This window comes from Eptatretus burgeri, chromosome 9 (genome assembly GCF_056783735.1).
Source record: "Eptatretus burgeri isolate ZD-2024b chromosome 9, Ebu_testis_v1, whole genome shotgun sequence".
NCBI classification, from domain to species: Eukaryota; Metazoa; Chordata; class Myxini; order Myxiniformes; family Myxinidae; genus Eptatretus; species Eptatretus burgeri.
The window spans coordinates 21,496,845-21,516,286 of NC_140969.1; the positions used below are offsets into that span (position 1 = coordinate 21,496,845).

Here is a 19,442-nt window from a genome sequence, read left to right on the forward strand (position 1 = left end):
AGCCAGGCTTTCCCTTTAGGTCATAAGTTCTTCAGGAACTCTGGATAGATTCCTTCTTGTAATGGCTGCTTTCTTGGGCTTTGTGTTTGAAAGTGCTCAGTCGAATTCCTTGCTAATATAGGGAGCAGACAGATCAGAAGGAAGAGGTAAAGCTGTGATGACTGAAGGGAATTCTTTCCTCACCTTCTGCCTGGTTTGCTTTGAAATTGTACCCATGGAGTTTTGGAGGCCACAGAGTTCTACTTACAAGTTTTTCTAATCCAAAAAAAAAAAACACCAAAAGAAAAATGACAGCAAAGTCGATGGCGTGCCATCGCAAATCCCAATACTTCCCCATCTAAAGCAAAGTTAAAAGATGGGAAAAAGTTCCAGCAGCAACAAACCAATATTAAATTTTGAGTTAAAAAAAATTTCCCCTGTTTTGACCACTGTGACCCAAAGTCCCCACCCTGTGGGGATATGAACCGGGGTCGAATCCCTCCCCCCCCCCCAAAAAAAAATCGTTGCATATTTCATGCGTCCCCCAATGTTGATTGCATATATAAAGTTTCATTTAAAAAATATGCCTGGAATAACATTTTTCGATATTTGACCCTTTGACCATGGCGCAGGGGGGGGGGGGGGCAGAGCCAGAAATAACTGCTCTTGCACCTTCTTGCCATGTGATGATTGTAATGTTGCGGACCCGCGGTCGGGGCGAGAAGACCACAAAGGAGGGGGGGAGGGGGGAGCTACCTCGGGTTCTCACCAGACTCTCCGGAATCACAAGCCATCACACACGGATAACTCCATGACACAGCGGGTCGCTAATCGACCGTGAACACCAATAACTCAACCACGTGACTTAGGGTCCTCCGTCGAATGGAAACTGGTTACCTAAAATGGTCACGTGATCTAATTACCAGGGGACACGCCCTTAGTATGCCTTGTTCAAACCGGATCACCTTACCGGATCAGATGCAGCCGAGCGTAACTGCCAAGGACGTACCGACTAGGAAACAGATCATTGGGGGATAATGTCCTGGCTAGGCTAGGAGACGGACCATGCTGGACCAATGAAGGAAAAGGTGAAAATGAGATGGGAACATTTCTACACAAGCATTTATTTACAATCAAGCGAGGAATGGTATGTGGCACAGTGAATGGGGTATTTTGTACAGCAGAGATAGCAAGGAATTTGCGGGGTGCAACAAAAGAAAGCAATTTATAAAAGCAGACACAGAGCAGACATATCCCATTATATCTTCTATGATCTTAATTTAAGCTATGACAGGCACAATCACATAAACACACACACAAACCTGATCAAGATTAGTTAGCCAGAATGAAGGAGAGCAGGTGAGAACAAACGGCCTCTCAATACCTGGCGTAGTCGGCCGACCACGCAACCCAGTATGCTTTGGGGGACGCTCCGCTTGAGCGATCCCACCTTAAGAGTCGGCGCGTTATCTCTTGCTTGATCACTTTGCCGGGGCTTGTGGAAATGTGTGCTCCGCACTGGTCCAGAAGAACGTCTGTTGCACACCAACTCCGAGTGCAGATGCAGCGACAGGCAGACAATGAGGTGCATTGAAGAGAGGGCAGAGCAGAGAGTGGGCGGACGGCTTCTCAATCCGCCTTTTATAAGCCCCAGGCGAAGGGTGGGGCCACGACCAAAAGCGACATGCCACCATCTGAATCGTGCCCTTCCATTGGATCCTGGCCCCACCCTGCCAGGCTCCTTGGGCCGGAAGCGGCCTCATTCGCACATCCGGCATGACACAGCCCGGAGCCTTTCACCCTGCCCAGAGCCTTATTATTTAAAATATATGTTCCCATAACTCTCTTATCGTCTTTATTCGGCTAACCTGTCCTAACCGTCTGCTCCCAATCCTGAAGATCCCTTTAAAGAGGATTGAGAAAGAGACAAGTAAACCTGTCCAGAGGTCCAATGCAGGCTCAAAATAACTCCCACAGGCCTCAGCATTTTCAAGATGAGTCCAGCGGCCTACGAACAATGAAGGGATAGATGGTGCGAATGGGTACACATATTCTAATCTATCCTATCACTTATTAATCTTGAAACTATCCCCAGGGCTTTTCAACATGCCCATCTCTTTAAACTGTCGGTTCTAGCAACCACAATTCCCATCGCCTGTGTTGGTATTCATTATTAATTTGGGCCTGGCCCGCAAATTTACCTCTGTGCTCTTGCACAATTTCGTGGCTGGGCAGTGTGGCTCGACTGGCAGGTCTACCCACCTGCCGAACTCAATCTTCGGCACCCCTGAGTCGCTAAGGCTATCTCCAAGCCTACCTACTCCTCACTAATGTGGGGAATGCCCTCACTGCCCACATGGCATTTTGGTGCTCCAGGCCCCTTTTCCCTGGGTACCCGTGCCCATTACCTACTCTAACTCCTCGGTCCCTTGGACCCACGGCCTACTCTGGCCGACTACTCCGGCACCCGGGGTGCCCTCTACTTGACACACATTTCATAACTACCAAGTTTGGTGAATTTGCATGACAGACGCCAGAGACAAAACCAATTACAATATCCCCCAGTTTTTTTTTTTTCAAAAAAGTATGGCAGTAATTATGGAAACGACAAAAGCTCTTACCCTGTATTAGCTACAAGGCTTGCCAACGTAAAAACATAAAGTAATCTAAAATTGCAGGGAAAGTATCAGAGATAGAACACTGTAAAGTTTAGGGACATACTGTATGTGTCCCTTGATCCTAAAAGGGTTAATGACAGACATGTGGCGTTGCCCAACATTTTCTCTGGATCCTGTGGAACTTGGAGACCAAAAAAGGTCTTTTTGGTGTTGTTGGTCCCACAAAAATCTATCAATTGGGAGCATATGAACCGACTTGTTTGCTTTTGTACCCATAAAGAAATTGGGTTTTCAGAGATGCCAGCTCTTCAATAAATGGACAACATAATTTTATTCATTGTTGTTTTGGGATATAATTTTTGGTTTCATTTAAATACAATCATGGCTAAGAGAATTACTTTTAGTAACATTACTTTACTACTATATTTATGTGCTAAATAAACATTTCCTTCATTACAAACCAAATTATGAGATACATTGTGCTTGGAATGGTGGTGGTGGTGGTGGTAGGGGTAGTGGTGGAGGCCCAAACTCTTAACAAAGAATCAGGATTCTCAGAAGTCGTAAAACATTTCTGTGGCTAAGGACGAATCCTCACAGGTCATCACTCCCTCACAGGGTGCAGACCTTTCTGCCTGGAGCAGTCATGGGCATCAAACCCAAAACAGTGAGGCCAATGCAACAAGACTTTACACCATCACACCACCAAGCCACTTGCTTGCAAATGGAATGGTATAATTAGAAAACATTTTATGTTGAGAACAAACTTTTCAAATACATCAATTACATTTAAATCATAGCACAAAATATAAAACAATCTCTTTTCTGCCCCATTTCTTTCTAACTATCCAGAGATCCTGGCCAAACTCTCACGTTGAAACACCTAACCCAGCACCCGAGCCAGCCAGGGACACAAATCAATTTCACAGTGTCTGAGAAAATGCACCATTGGTTGAAAACCAAGTCCCATTAGTTCAAGCAGTGACATGGTAGTGAAACACCCAGCAGGTGAATTGCTGAATAAACTAAATGCTATTCATCGACTACTTACCCCGTGCAAAGTCTGCTATCGAGTACATTCATAAGCCTTTACAAAGCAGTTTTTATTCTCGTTCGAGTGTTTTCATAAGTAGCAAGGCTGATAAAGACACCAGAACAGATCGATAAAGTATAAATCGGGAGATCGTTAAAACGCCAAATTGCACTTCTTCCTCTCTGCTTTTTTTTTTTTTCCACCAGCCGAGCATAATGGAGGCTGAGGCAATTACAACGATTCAAATTTCTAACGTGAGGAAGTGACATTGTCTCTGTTTAATTCACCATGTATGTTCTGAGGGGGCGTGCGTCATCCAAGTAATATGAACTTTATCAAATGGTCATGTAACGTGGTAAAGTTTCAATTTCCACCGTTGAACAGTTTTCAATGTATGCTCTTAACACTAGAACTGCAACTTTATAACTGCTGGCAGTGATGATAGGGTACCTAGATGTCCCGCTTTTAACATTCGACAAAAGTATTCACACCTTTGGTGAAAATTTTATGTCAATCTGACAAGCGGTTGTAGAGAAAAGGGATGTCAATCTGTTTCCCTCTCTTCAACACAAATGTACCAAGCTCTTTACAGAGTGTCGGTGCTGCTGAAGCAGTTTCTTGGCAAGGGTTATGTTAGGTGGTTTGCCCTTGCCCTACCAACAGACACTCAGGGCAGGAATTTGGAATTTGGCCAGGGGCCTGGAGATAACTTTCATCCTCTTTGTGAACGTCACAGAAGGATCTTTAACATCCACCAATGGCCATTGATGGCAGACGGTCCTCTGGATAAATATCCTTTCAATGGATGGCACACGATGATGTATCACTCTGAATGCAAAACACCAGGGTGACAGTTTATAGCTGGGTCGAGATGGGAACTCAGGCTTGACAACCTACAAGTTCATACCTACAAGCCAGCCCTCCCCCCTCCCCATTCTTACAATTAACAATAATATAATTACACATCTACAATCAGCAATTAAAACATTAATGATTTCAAAAATAAAAATAAATGTTTCAAATGAATCCTCTTGCACTTCAAAAGTTGCATTCAGTACAGACCATTGTAGAACAGAAAAACTGTAACACCAGGCAACCCAAGGATAGTGTTAAACATATTGGTTTCCAAATTATCATGAGTAGAATTTCACCCCCCAAAAACACAAAGCAGCAATTTAATCAAATTGCCAGAAAACTTGAAAAATTAAACTTAACATACAAACGAACTTCTCCTTGCCCTGTACAAATGAGCATGCTCAAGGAGAGGCTGGGAGAGGTGAAGAGGCACATTAAATGGCATCTCTTCTCATCGTACAACAGACCAAGACAAGAGTGGTGCAAGCTTCTTCCTACATGATGATTCGAGGTTCTTGCACCGACTCTCCAATGGCTTTGTGTGGAAGAACGCTGGCTCCATTCAGGTAAATCTCATCACTCACAATGACGTGTTCGCCAAGCACAGTCACATTCTCCATGTACACCTGCACGATCAATGCGATATGGGTCAGTGAATGTTTGGGTTCAGGTCTGTGTTAAAATTTGGTCAGATTTAACGAAATATGACAACAACGATGTATATTATTTCCTTTATTCAAATTGAAACTAACAAAAACAAACCTGCAATGTGATAATGATGGTTTCCAAAGTAGTTTTAAAATGAAAGTCAGAATGTAGATCAAAAATGTAAGTTATCATCCCCCACCACAACCATCCTCTCCCCATATGACGTACAGTTGAGTTAGTGGACCTGTCGCATAGAGATATGCACACTCACCTCTAAAGATGTCAAGCCTGGGTTGGAATCCCGACGCAGCTATAAACTGTCATCCTGGTGTTTCACAGGCCTGGTGATTAATCAATGGGTGTGCCGCCCCTCTGATGGACATGAAACGGGCTTCCGTCTGCCAGCATTCGTTGGTGACCTTAAAGATCCCATGGTGTCCTTCACAAAGAGTAGGCAAGCTATTGGCGACACCACGAACAAATTCCAAATTCCTGCCCTAACCAGCAGAGGGCATTGCAACACCGGTACAACCACACACTCAGCCAATGATGCTTCCAAGCGGCCTTGTGCTGCAGAGGAATGAAGAAGTGGATCTGCCAAAAACGTTTTTTGTGCAAGGGACACCACTTCTCTGTTAATATCAAGTAACCATGCTAGTTCGACAGGAAATGGGATGTCGAACATGATGTCGGCATATGCCACCTTTGAAATTGACATTCTATACATCCATTGGGACCATACTCTGTGCAGAGCGTTGGTGCTGCTAAAGCAATCTCCTGGGCTATTGGGCACAATCCTGGACAGGTCGCCACCCCGGCACAGTATACCAGCATGCTGGCACTCATTTTGCTGACCTCGGAAGGATGACAGGCAGAATCAACCCCACCTGGTATGAATTCAATAGCCAAGTGGGATTTGAACCCAGGATCCTCGGATCGCAAGCCCACCACCCGAACCATCAAACCGACACTAAGCATAAGTTAACATTGATGGTTATTTTCAAGGTCAAAAGGTTCAAATTTGCATTTTATCAATTATGCATGGACAGACATATAAGTAATGATAATTAAGATAAAATGTGCATGGAATGTGATGTGTTTTAAGGGTTGCTAAAGTCATTGCACACTCTGAAGTCGGGAAGATCCGACAACACATGCATTGAAAAAAAAAAAATCACAAATTACATAATCATCATCATAATAATCATCTGTTCGAACAAACTCAGGTATTTATGAGGAGTTTCTTCCAATCCTTATGATCTTCCATTTCAGAATTGTTACCTGGTCTCGAGTCAGACTTGTATCCCCCTCGAGCTGATCCACATAGTTGAGAACAGGGTGGCCAAGAGACCTCTTGCCTCGCTTTGGTACCCATAGCAGAAGTTGCGATATCATTTCCTGCATGCTTCTCCAACAATGGCCAGAAAATCTTAGTCTTCGCCTTTTTGAAAGTACCAAATATAAAGGACAATCCATCATATAGCTCTTCATTTGTTTGATGTTCTCTCCAGCTTATATTTAGTGCTGCCCTCACCAATCTCATATAACAGCCATCGAGTCGCCTCTCAAGTGTCCAACTCTCGGCACCATATAGAAGCAGACTCTCCACTGTTGCACGGAAGAATTTCACCTTAGGGTTTCTGTCAGGATTTAATTTCCATATAACAATCATCTTAATGAACACTGTCCAGGCCTTGACTTTTCTTACTTCAAATTCTTTGTTACTTTTGTTGATCCAGGACCTAATGTATTGAAAGCCGACTACCCTTTTTAAAGCTTCTCCACTAGTCGTTTTAAGTTCGCCCTCTTGATTTAATAAAATGCACTCAGTCTTTGCTACATTAATGAGCAATCAGACTGCCTTAGCCACCATTTCAACCCGGTTGAATAAGGTCTGAGCATCTCTTAGCCGACTTAGCGTGTCTGAGATTAGAGCAATACATTAACATATACCTTTATAATAGTACAATCATAAGCCAAAAATATTGACTTCGTTTCTCAACAACTTCATGAAACAATTCTTTCAAACATGCTAATTTATCATATAACCAAAACTCATGGATTAAAAAAACATCCTCGTAAACTATTCTTCAGAATGGTACAATCAGAATTGAAATCAGCCGAACAATAGCAAAGATATTGATGTTTGAATTGACAAAAAAAAAAAGATTATGAAGTATATTTCTTTGAAAAGCACCACCTCTTGGGAAGAAGTGCAAATGTGGGCAACCTGCATCAATTAGCATATTAATTAATAGATTTTGTGCATGGAAAATTAATTCTTGTGACATCGAATGGTCGACATGTAGAATGAAAGTCAACTGGCCAGCAGGGTTGCTGCAGTTAATCACATCGCAACCCCATGCAGCACTTCAGGCCTTTCCTGCAACACCTGCAGGTTGCTGCACTGCACTTGGATTCACATTTGCACGTCACAAGTTCGAGACAAGCATCTCGAATTGTGGGTAACCTTTTCCAAACAAATTGTGGAGATGTCGTCTCTTTACTCCAGGCGGATGCGTCGATAGGGTGTGTGATCTCCATCACATGTTGGTCTGCCTGAAGCCACATCTTTGCCTGGTGGTTTGCACGTGCAACATGCAGTTCCAATGAATCTCATGTTGGTGGTATCATTTCCAAAGAGCACCACCCAAGCTTGGGTGCTGCTTGAAGAATGCCAAAGAGGTGATACGTTTCAGCTCGAGTGAGTGTTCCATCACGGCCGATACCAATGACCAGGTCAGGATGTTCTTGGAAAGTTTTCCAGCAAGACTTCTGACTTCTTTCCATTACTTCGGAAGGATGGGATGGAATCACAACCGGTCAAAGCATGGAGACTGAGGAGATCATCCTTCAAGTTCTGTGAAAGCGTTTTCACAATTGTATGTATGGGATAGAAGAATTTTGGTTTATTGGATTTTCCGGCTGACATCCAAGTTTCCGCAACATTTTCAAAGGGAAAATATAAAAGCAACAGCATCACGTCTGTGTCTCTGCAGAAAGCACTGATTCTTTCATAGCCCATGTTAACTGCTTCACATGCATGTTATACAAATCTAGTGTCAGCTTCTTCATGATTTCCACAAAGTCCACCTTGGTCGAGGTATACCTTCACACAAAGGCCGGTATATATTCTCCTCGTAGACCTTGCATCTGTTGGTTCAGTGAAACCACATCCTGTTACTAGCTCATGTTGCTCTTGTATATTCGACCTTTCCTCTGGACATGAGAACATCAGAAAGAAACCTGGCAAGATCTGCTCTTTTTTCTTCCAGTGCAATGAATACTTGCGGCAATGGTACATCTAATCCATTGATGATCTTTCGAATAGGTTTCCTGTTGCCAACATGTTTGGATCGTGAAGCTGGCTTGATTGACTGTGGTCTGTCCGATATACCAATCAAAGACAATATCAACTCTCGTTATTGTCAGAGGACAAAACACTGGAAAAAAAGTTCATGCTTCAAGACATCGATCATGTCACTGGTCGACAAGCATCAATGGCATTGAGCAGTCATTGAAGTAACTGTCAGCTTTGATTTTTTTTTTTTGCCGTTTGCTTCATGACATGTGTTTTGTACAGAGCAGCAAATGTCTTTGACCTCTGCTTCTTCAGTATATGGTGGAAGCAGATACTCTGATCTATCAAGCACTCTCGCACATTTTTTACAACAATTTGCTTTCCTCTTGTTTCTGCTGTATGCAGGTCGTTCGCAATTTCAGTTGCAGCGATACCTTTTGGTGACAGGGAAACAGGTTCTTTATCCAAAGATGCTTCACATATTCTAAAGACGTCAAACCTGTTCAGATGGTACAAGCGAAGCTTCTTGACGTCATCTATGTCGAGAGTCACTGTCGAAAGAAGTCTACCCCAAGTTATATTGTTACGAATTTGGAAAGCTATCGCACTCAACATTCAGGTCCTTTAGATCAGTTATATCGGTAAGTACATGTTGCCAGTTAGGGTCCCGACCCTAGTCTAATGGGTAATTAAATGTTCCTGCGCTGTGAAGTTGTTTTAATAGTCAGGTTTTCTTTTCAGTTGTTTTTACACCACCGACATCACCGCCAACCACACCGCATCGCCCTCACTTCGCTTCCCTCACCTCGCTCTGGCCGATGTCAGGGGTGGATGGAGCCCCTGCAGAAACCCGTTGCTCCACTTCCTGTTGGAGGGGCGGTCCAAGTGATGTCACCACGCCACCTGGCCAATTGGGGGGTTTGCCGCCCGTTTTGGCGAATGAGAGGAATGACGAGGGCGCATGCGCAGAAGGTCGTCCAGTGTGGAGAAGGCGGAGTTCGGGGAGGAGCCACACGACCAATCGGCGTGCAGCGGGTGGGGTGACCGCCACTCAGCCAATCCGGGCCCATGACGGGAGGGTCGCGAGGAGACCCCCCCCCCTTCGAAGCGGGAGGGGGGGGTATAATGATATGCACGTTCTGGAGTGCGTTCTGTTCTGGGTCTGGTGCGGTCTGTGCACGGTCGTCGTTCCTCTGTCGTTCTGGTCCTGGCAAGGTGGTTGCGCACGAGTTCCAGAGGGAGCCAGCCAGCCAAGAGAAAAGGAGAGTGCTCCCAGTGTCGCCATCTCCTTCTCCGCCTCCTCTTCCACGAGATCGCGAGCCTGGGTGATCACTTCGGCTCACGGATCACGGCCGGCTGTGGTTGCGCTGCATCAGTCCCCGGCAACCAGAGCTCCTGGAAGGCTCCAGCCGCGTGTTCGCGGCCAGGTCGCCAGCCATCCTGGTCCTCAGCTCTCCTGTCCTCTGAGCTGAAGGCCGAATAAAGGCTCCAGCCACAACTTTTCCTGAGTGTGTGTGCGCATGTGTGTTCGTGGGCCCGTCCAGTAAGTAGCGAACTGCATAAGTATTTATGCCTGTATAAATATTCACCTTGCATTTATTTTAGTCGGTTTAGTTCTGCCTCTTACGTGCTCCCCTAATTCCCCCCATTATTGTTAATAAACACCCCCATTGTTGAATGTATCAGCTCGTTTTGTGTTTCTTTCATTGGCTCGACATGACGCGTGTTTGAGGATTAGTGTTGGTAACGTGTTCATTTGGTCAGGCCTGACTTTTTTTTTTTTTTTTTAATACCTTGGTCGAGGCTCGTATGAGAGCGAACACACAACTCACAGCAAGGAGGCATGAGACAAGAGGGGCGGGAGTGGAAGGGACAAAACATTGGGGAACAGACACAGTTGAACTGTGGAAGGGAGAGGGATGGGGATGGGACGGGGAACATGGCGAGGAGGAGATGGACATTACAGGGACTTTCAGGAAGGAAAGCAGGAGAATTGAAGGAAGTGGGCTTGGGTGGATTATCGGGGGTAGAAAAGATCGAGGATTTGGATGGGGGAAGATAAGAGGTGGTGGTGAACAGCTGTTTTGAAAGCCTGGAGGGTAGAATGGGAAAGAATAGAGTGAGGAAGTTTATTCCAAAGGCGGGAAAAAAGAGGAATGAAAGAGTGAAGATGAGCAGTGATTCGTGATTTTGGTAGTTTTACCAGAAGGGGGTTGTTGGCGGACCTTGAGCGCCCTGTGGAAATGTGGTTGGGACAAATCGCAGAGAGAGCAGGGGGGGCAAGGCTGGAGAGGAGTCGGTAGAAGACAGAAAGACCACCGACCAACCTGCGGTGATTGAGTGAGAGGCCCAAAGACTCAGCTTCATTGCGGGAGATGCTAATGATCTTAAAAGCCCTGGTTTCGACAGCGTGAAGTCGAGAAAGGTGGGAGGCAGGAGCACCAGCCCAGAGGGGAGAGCAGTACTCCATCAGGCTACGGACAAAAGCTTTGTAAGTGGTCAGGAGCTCAAGAGGGCCGAGGAAGGACTTTGCACGACGGAGGATTCCCAGTCGGCGACTGGCTTTTGAGGCAAGGTTGGAAATGTGACTTTCCCAGGAAAGGTCATGGCAGATAGTGAGACCCAGAAGCTTGAAAGAAAAGACTTCTTCCAGAGGATTGTTGAGAAAGTGGATGGGGGGGTTTTGTAAACGGTCCTTTCGAAGAGACATAGTGAGAGTGTGAGATTTGTCTGGATTGAAAGACATGTTCCACGTGTTGGACCAGTTTGTGATTTTATCCAGATCTGCAGTGAGCGAAGAAGCTGCTGCTTGCCGGTCTGAGGGATGACAGATGGTACGGCAGAGGGTGGAGTCATCGGCAAAGAGAAATAGAGGATTTTCCAGAGAGTCCGAGAGATCGTTGATGAAAACCAGAAAAAGAACAGGGCCCAGAACGCCACCTTGAGGAACTCCAGCCTGCACAGGAAGAGGGGATGAAAGAACTCCATTTAGGGCCACACGTTGACTGCGACAGGAGAGGAAGTCTGCGAGCCATGAGTGGAGATGGCCTTGAATACCATGGGAAGAGAGTTTGGTGAGTAGGGCAGGGTGCCAGACTGTGTCAAAAGCACGTGATATGTCCAGGGATACGGCTCGGATTTCCTGTCTCGCATTGAGGACCTCCATCCATTGATGGGAGAGCAGTAGCAGCATATCCAGGGTAGAGTGACCTGGTCTGAAACCAAATTGATGATTGGAAATCAAGCCATTGGAGAAGAGGAAGGATTTCATGTCTGAAGCGATGATGGATTCCATAACCTTGCTGATGATTGGGAGAAGGCTGATTGGTCTGTAGTTACAGGGATCTGTTTTTGCACCTTTTTTATGCAGGGCAGTGATGTTAGCAGATTTCCAAGCAGATGGCAGATGACCTTGGGAAAATGAGAGGGTGAATAGAACAGAGAGAGGGTGAGCAAGAGCAGAAGAGCAGGCTTTGAGGACACGTGGGCTGATGCCGTCTGGACCGGTTGCAGAATCTGACTCGAGGTTTGAAAGCAAGCTCTCCACCTTGTCAGGAGAAAAGGATACAGAGTCCAGGGACAGTTGGGTGCGACTGGGTAAAGTGGGTAGAGATAGTGATAGGTTTTGGACACAAGATTTAGCTGCAAACACCGAGTTTAGACATTCAGCTTTATCACGTGTGGAATCAGCAGTGCGGCCATTTGAGGTAAGGGAGGGGATGGAGGGGGAACATACACCAGAAACAGATTTGATTAAACGCCACCAGGATTTTGAGGAGGGAGAGAGGTTTGAGAGTTCAGACTTGAGATGAGAAAGATGTTGTTTTCTGGCTCTCCTGAGGGTAGATACACACTTGTTCTGAGCTTTGTGGAAAGAACTGAGATTGCCCTCAGTTGGGTTTGCTTTCCATGAGGCAAAGGCAAGTTGTTTCAGGACAACTGCCTCGCCACAAGCTTCAGTAAACCAAGGGCGGGAGGAAGGGTAAGACAACTGAACACGAGAGGGGATAAATCTGTGCATGAGGGAGAGCAAGTTTCTTTGAAAGAATTCCCAGGATGAGTTGATGTTTGAGAAAGTAGTGATAGGAGACCAGTCTGTAAGTTTGATGGCTGCTCGGAGACCCTGCCAGTCGGCTTGAGTGAAATGCCAGACTCGACGGCGGTGAGGTGGTTCTCTGATAACAGCCAGAGAGATGTCCACTTTAACAAGGACGTGGTCAGAAGAACCAATTGGAGCGAAGGAAGAGCAGCAGATATTGTCAGGGAAATTTGTCAAAATCAGATCCAGAAGAGATGGAGTACCATTGGTTGAGATCCGGGTCGGGAAGTTGACCGATTGAGTCAGTCCCAATGAGTCACAGAAAGCTTTTGCTGATGTCCCATGGCAGGTGAGAGAGGTACCCACACCTAGCCAACTGGCGTGATGACAATTGAAGTCGCCACATAAGAGGAAGAGAGAGTTTGGATGAGAAGATAGAAGATGGTCCATGTTTTCGGAGAGTGAGGTGTAGATGGAGTCATCACTGTTCGGTGGACGGTACAGTACACATATAAACATGAGGTGGGATTGGAGGGGAAGCCGAAGCCAGAGGTATTCCTGGGGGTGTGGGGGAGTGAAAGCAGTGCAGGGAGAGTGAGGAATAGAGTCTTTGATGAAGAGAGCAACACCTCCACCAGGACGAGGCTCAGGTCTGTCATACCGTAAGAGGGAGTAACCAGGGAGAGATACTTGGGAGTCAGACACGTCTTGGGAGAGGAAAGTTTCTGTTAGGCAGATAATGTCTGGTTTGTCAGTGGCAACCTGCATGGAAAGATCTGAAAGGTTTGAGCGAAGGCCCCGGATATTTGAGGTCCACACTTTTAATGAAGAGGTAGGGAGGAGGCTTTGGGTGCAGGAGGTGGAGGGGGCGGGGGAGGGGAGGACGAGGGTGGGGGGGGGGAGGTAGGGAGGGTTGCTGAAGGATTGTGGGGTATTGCAGAATAGCGAGGGGAGGGGACCGAATGAGGAGGAGAAAAGGCTCTGTGGTGCTGGGAGAGAGGGGGGACAAGAGACAAGGAAGATGGCAGTTGAGGATTTGAGGAGGTGGAGTGAAGAGATGGAGGTGAGAGGGCAGTGGAGGGAGGCAGGTTGGTGGATGAGAGGGGGGCAACTTAGAGAAGGAAGAGTGAGGGGGATGAAAGGTGGGAGAAAGGTGAGGGGGAATTTTTGAAAGAGGTGAGAGGGAGGCTTGGAGGGAGAAGAGTGGGATGGTTGCTTTGAGAGTGAGAGTGAGGGGTGAGGGGGGTGAGTTGGCACTGAAGTTGGAAAAAAGAATGGTTGATGGAAAGCGAGCATCCATGGCAAACTGTGGTTTTTAAAAGTTTTAGGTCAGAGATGCGATTTAACACAATTCTTGATGGATGCAATGAAGGCGAATTCAGAGCATGGAGAGAAGAAGCGCTGTAATAGTTGGATTTTTTAGGCAAGGAATGAAGGAGAGGTCGAAATGAGAGCAGTCTGTTAAAATAGCAGAAGAGTAGTGCATTGTGAAACAGTAAAGAGTACCACATGTGTGAGAGAGGAAGATGAAGCATTATAAGATCGTTTTTGTTGTTAATATTAATGTATGAGAGAGTTCAACAGATTAGGTCATGGAAGTGTAAAAAAAAAGAAATCGAGGAAGACGAGGAGGAAGTTAAAAGGAAGAAGAAGAAGCAGAATCGGGAGAAGGTGAGCGTGTTGTTGTTGTTGTAGGGTATTTTTATTTTTTCATTTTTTATTTTTTTCTTTTTTTATTTTTATTTTTTGAGATAAGAAAGAGATTAGTTGGGAGAATGGGGGATGTTTGGAAAGTGGGGAGGATCAAAATTGAAGGTAATGGGGAGGATAGAAATTGAAGGTAATGGGGAGAAAAAACAAACAAACAAAAAAAAACGATCGAACACCGAGTGGAACCGGTAGGCCTCAAGCCTCGGACTAGGCCTCAGACACCAGGTAAGAACGTCGACATAAATACTCACAAAATAGCACGATTTTTGAAACAAAACCGAACTAGGAACACACATCAACATGTAGGTGAGAAAATTAAACAGTTAAAACGGGACAAATAACAACCGGAACTTAACTTTGAGAACGTCAGCAGGGAGCCCCGAAGGAGACCTCTTGCCGCTCAAAACCGGATCCGGAAGTCAATCCGGACTTTAGTAATTCCGCTCAGTTACGCCAAATCCGAGTCAGCGATAGCGACTCGATTCGGACAAAGTCGGCCAAGGGTGAATTTCCCCGGTAGATTTCCCATGTGGATACTTAGGCATATAGAAATTTGGCTATTCACCCTATTCCACGCGGGTGACCTGTTGGCGAGTTCGGTCCGAAAGGGACCCATACTTTTCCAAAAAGTACGACCTATACATTCCGGGCGATCGGTCGAGCCGACTTGCGGCTCCCTCTGGCGGTTGTGCTTGTCGGCCGACGTCCCAGCCCCGCAACAATATAACCCGTCTCTTGCTTGGTTATTTCTTGTGATGCCAATGATTCCATTTTGCATCTTTCACATTTTGTTGATACATTATTTTATTTTATTTTATTTTGAATACACTGTCGAGGCTCGCATAAGAGCTAACACACAGAACGCACAACAAGGGGAGCAGGAGACAAGAGGGGCGGGATAGGGAAGAAAAAAACAGTGTGGAACAGAGACATGAGGAAATCTGTGGAAGGGAGAGGGATGGGGCAGGGAACACGGGGTATACAAGATGGACATTACAGGACTTTCAGGAAAGAAAGCAAGGAATTTTAAGGTGTGTTTGGGGTGGATTATCATGGGGAGAAAAGATCATGGTTTTGGAGAGGGGGTAAGATAAGAGGCGGTGGTGAACAGCTGCTTTGAAGACCTGGAGGGAAGAGTGGGATTGAAGAGAGTGTGGGAGTTTGTTTCAAAGGTGGGGAAAAAAGAGGAATGAAAGAGTGAAGGTGAGCAATGATTCTTGATTTTGATAGTTTTACCAGAATGGGGTTGCTGGCGGACATTGAGCACCCTACGGAAATATGGGGAGGGGGGGATATTTTGGACAGAGCAGGGGGTGGAGGGGGAGGCGAGGCCGGAGAGGAGATTGTAGAAGACAAAGACCACCGATTTGCCTGTGGTTAGAGAGAGTGAGAGACAGACCCAAAGACTCAACCTCATCGCAGGAGATACCAATGATCCTAAATGCCATGGTTTCCACAACGTGAAGCCGAGAAAGGTGAGAAGCGGGAGCACCAGCCCAGAGGGGAGAGCAGTACTCCATCAGGCTGTGGACGAAATCTTTACATGTGGTCAGGAGCTCAGGTGTGCCAAGGAAGGACTTTGCACGATGGAGGATCAGCTGCAGCCTGATCAGCTGCATGGTAGAAGCAGATCGACGTGCTGCTCCGGCGCATACTCCGGCACATGCTCCCATACCTGTCCTGATCTGACCTGATCAGCTGGAACTTGGTTGAAGTGTCTGCTGCTTCTCTTCACTTTAACTGCTGGACTCCTTTTGATTTTTCTCATTTTTCCATTTGCACCCACTCTCCTTAGTGTCTTTCATGTTGCTTAGCAGCGACTCCTGCAGGCCACAGCCAGCAGCGATGGGTTCTGGGAGTCTGGTATTGTGGTCTAGGATCCTGTTAAACAGGTGTAACACCAGTTAGAATAACTTTCCTTTTGTTCAGCCAGCTCAACACACTTAATAATCGGCATATGTGCACAGTGCATCATCTGGCCCATTTCACATTGGGTTCCGAGAGACTGGAGTCTCCTTCTGGTATTTTGCATCTCCCAGGCACAACACAATGATGAAAAACTTAACTTTATTTCCCACAAACCTATTTACATGCACTTTGCAGCAACGCAAGATGACATGATTGATTGGAAACATATCTATTTTAATGCCTATTAAAGGGAATAAACAAAATGCAGTTGGTGTTCACCTCATAGAGAGAATGAATTAAAAAGAAATCAAATTGCCCAAGGAATCTATTTCAATCCATAAAGTATTGTTGCGGAAACGTGATAGGGGGGTAACGGGTATAACATAGCCTAGTTATGCCATTCGTATATGTTTAGCATAAGCGTAAGGTCGCTGTGTGAAAAATATAGGTCATGCATCAAAGAGTATATTAGGAGATGTTAGTCATGATTTCCCCTCCCCTACGTATGTGTCAAAACCCCTGATCCCCCCCCTCTCCTTCTTATTCCCTTAATCATTTCCTTGTTATCTGTCTGTGTTGTCTCATAATAAACGAACTGTCAATGTTACTCTGAAGACAAGCAGATCCCCACCGATGCCAAGTCTGATGCACCTCGCACTGAGGTGAAGACAGCCATGGGGTGATAGTGGTCAACGTGTTGTGGCACAAGTGGTTCATGGGAAGAACCAATGAGCACACAAGGAGACTGGAGGGGCAGAGCATGATATTGCGAAAAAGCTCGGCACGTAGTGTCTATGGTCCATTACGTGAGGAATGTTCACAGGGAGTATGTGCGAGAGTTCGTTGATGAGTTGAGGCATGGTGGGACAATTCACGGCAGCTCAGGCAAGTGGCACAATAAGGTCTGAAGGAGCCGGACACGAGTACTCCCAGGAGAAGCTCGGAACCTGGGATGCGGTCTACCAGGCACATCTCGCTCCCGCAGAGAGAAGCCCACCATCTCGCTCTCACTTTCCCTCAACCAGAATCCTCCAGATCTCGCGCAGGCATTACACAAGAAAGTTCCTCCCTCTCCCATGCCTTCCTTTCTCCCCGTCTTCCTGTCTGTGGTGTGATTGGATAAGATAACGCAATCAGCTGTCGAGATATCGTGGGCGCATGTGGATTCTTGTATTGCGATTTATCTTGATACATGCTTTCTCTCTTCCCTGTTCCCCATTTCCTATAATTTATTATTATTATTATTATCATTTATTAAACATGTTCTTACAATCTGTGTGTTCACCTGTTATGCATCTCGTTAATTGGGTATCATCATATAATCACGCCATGAGTAACTCCACGACCATTGGAAATTTGCGCAAATCCCTTGATAGGAAGCCATAAAAGCACTCGAGTTTGTCTTGGGTACATTGTTAGGCACACATCCTATTAGAAGGATGAATCAGCTGTTGCGACAGATCTCGTTCAAGCTCTTGTAAGTCGAAAAATGAAGAAAATATCTGTTCGGCTTTCCCGGTGGATGACGTACAGTCTCTCGGGACTATCTACCACTAAACTGGTGACCGTGTGCATGGCGGATTTGAGCACTAGTCCACCCTGCAGTCCACTGTTAAATTGTCATCAGGATTGGGATCAGGACACTGGTCCGAATCTGGCGACTGTTATATTGTATGCTCAAAAAAAAGTAAATTACAACCAGCAGATCAAAATTATATTTCGACCGTTCAAATTGAACGCAGCTTTTATTTCGGCCCTAACATGTCAAACAAAAGAAAAAATATTATATCAACTCGAAGCTCAAGGAAAAGCTGAAAACAGAAAATGTCAAATATATTCAAGGAATGAATGATTAAGGAGGGGAAAAGCTTGCATTGACAAGAAGCTGACAATTAACTAAAGGATATGATACAAGGTGAGGAGGAGGTGACACACTCAATAAATTGAGAGGAACAGGTCCAAACAGAAGCTGGAGGATTATTCCACAGACAAGAGAAAATGGGAACAAACGAATGAAGGCGAACTGTCACTGTGGCTTAATGGAGACAAACAGAGTGGATTAGATGACTAGCATGTTTGTCCAAGGATGGCTCTCACACAAGGATGCTCCCTCACAGCAGACAGGTTGGTATGCTCTCCGTTTTGTACCACATCTCCTCAAGTCCTGCTCCCTCAACATTCATCTCTCTGTCCAAGTTGTACGTTAGCTCTCATACGAGCCTCGACCAAGGTATACAAAAAAAAAAAAAAATGGCTGGAGTGGGAAACATGATTGAAAAATTGTAATGAGGCAGAGTGAGAAAAAAAACAACAGAGTTCCGTTTCTCAAACAACCACATCTTCGACTTGCATCTCCGATTCATTTCAATTTCAGCCTGGCTACTCAACTTGGAAGGATGGAGGCACTGCATCTCAAGCAAGAGGTTACAGCTGTGTCTCTGGACATGTCTCCAGCATTCAACAGTCTGGCATCCAGCTTGTCAAGCTTTATGCCCATGGAATACAAATCTGGAATGTCCCAAGGAAACGTCTTGGGTCCAGTCCTGTTCATCCTATACATTAAGACCTCTCTGATACATTGCAAAACCCTTAGAGATGGATTCTACATCCCAACAATAGGCTGGCAGCAGCAGATTCCCACCCTGCCACTTAGAGTATTGTTACAGTTGTGGAAATGGACTCCAGGGAAGGCATCCATAACCACATCGGGAAACCCTGAGTTAGTTATTTCATTTGTGTGTATGATTAGATAGATCCCTGCCCTTTGTACAGGGGATTGGGGGAAATGCGTTGTGAGATTCGAAGGTTTCATCCCCGGTGTGATTTTCCCACCTTCTATCCACTTTCAATCCATCAACCCAACTTTCAATCACCAATCCTTGACCCTTTCGTTTCCAAGCTGATATTCCCCATGACTCCCCAACACCCTTCACCCTATACCGCCACTGGAAACTTCCTTTTCCTCAATTAACATCAATCCACTCGTTCATCCCTCCCAAACCTCCGCTTCCCGTGCTCCCCTCATCATCCAACATCCACCCCCCCTCATCCATTGGCTCCCTAACCTCCATTTCCAGTACTCTGCTCAAAATGCTTCCCTCTTCATCCAACTTCCATCCAAATCCGTCACCATCTTCACCTCCAAGTCACCATACCCATACCTCCCAAACACCCTTTTAACCCCAAACAGGCTAACAAACCCTTCATCGTGTGGAACATAAATACACTTTAGGTTTAAATTAATTACTTTCCTTTCTTCACTGAATTTTCCCCATTTAAAACACGACATGACACTTTTTACCTTGAGAGTCGCTCGCAGCGCTAAAGTGGAGAGAATTGCGCCGGAAGAAT

General features: G+C 45.7%; 1 protein-coding gene across 3 annotated transcripts in view; it reads right to left on the reverse strand.

The window, feature by feature from the left end:
• Positions 1-1,079: 1,079 nt before the first annotated feature.
• The window catches only part of GMPPB (GDP-mannose pyrophosphorylase B), a 67,025-nt gene continuing 48,662 nt past the window's right edge, over positions 1,080-19,442 (reverse strand). For all 3 annotated transcript variants that reach the window (XM_085894307.1, XM_085894308.1, XM_085894309.1), the window contains exon 10: positions 1,080-5,111. In XM_085894307.1, the coding sequence (XP_085750433.1) occupies positions 4,980-5,111 (132 nt within the window). In that variant the 3' untranslated portion in view covers positions 1,080-4,979. The remainder of the gene's footprint in view (positions 5,112-19,442) is intronic.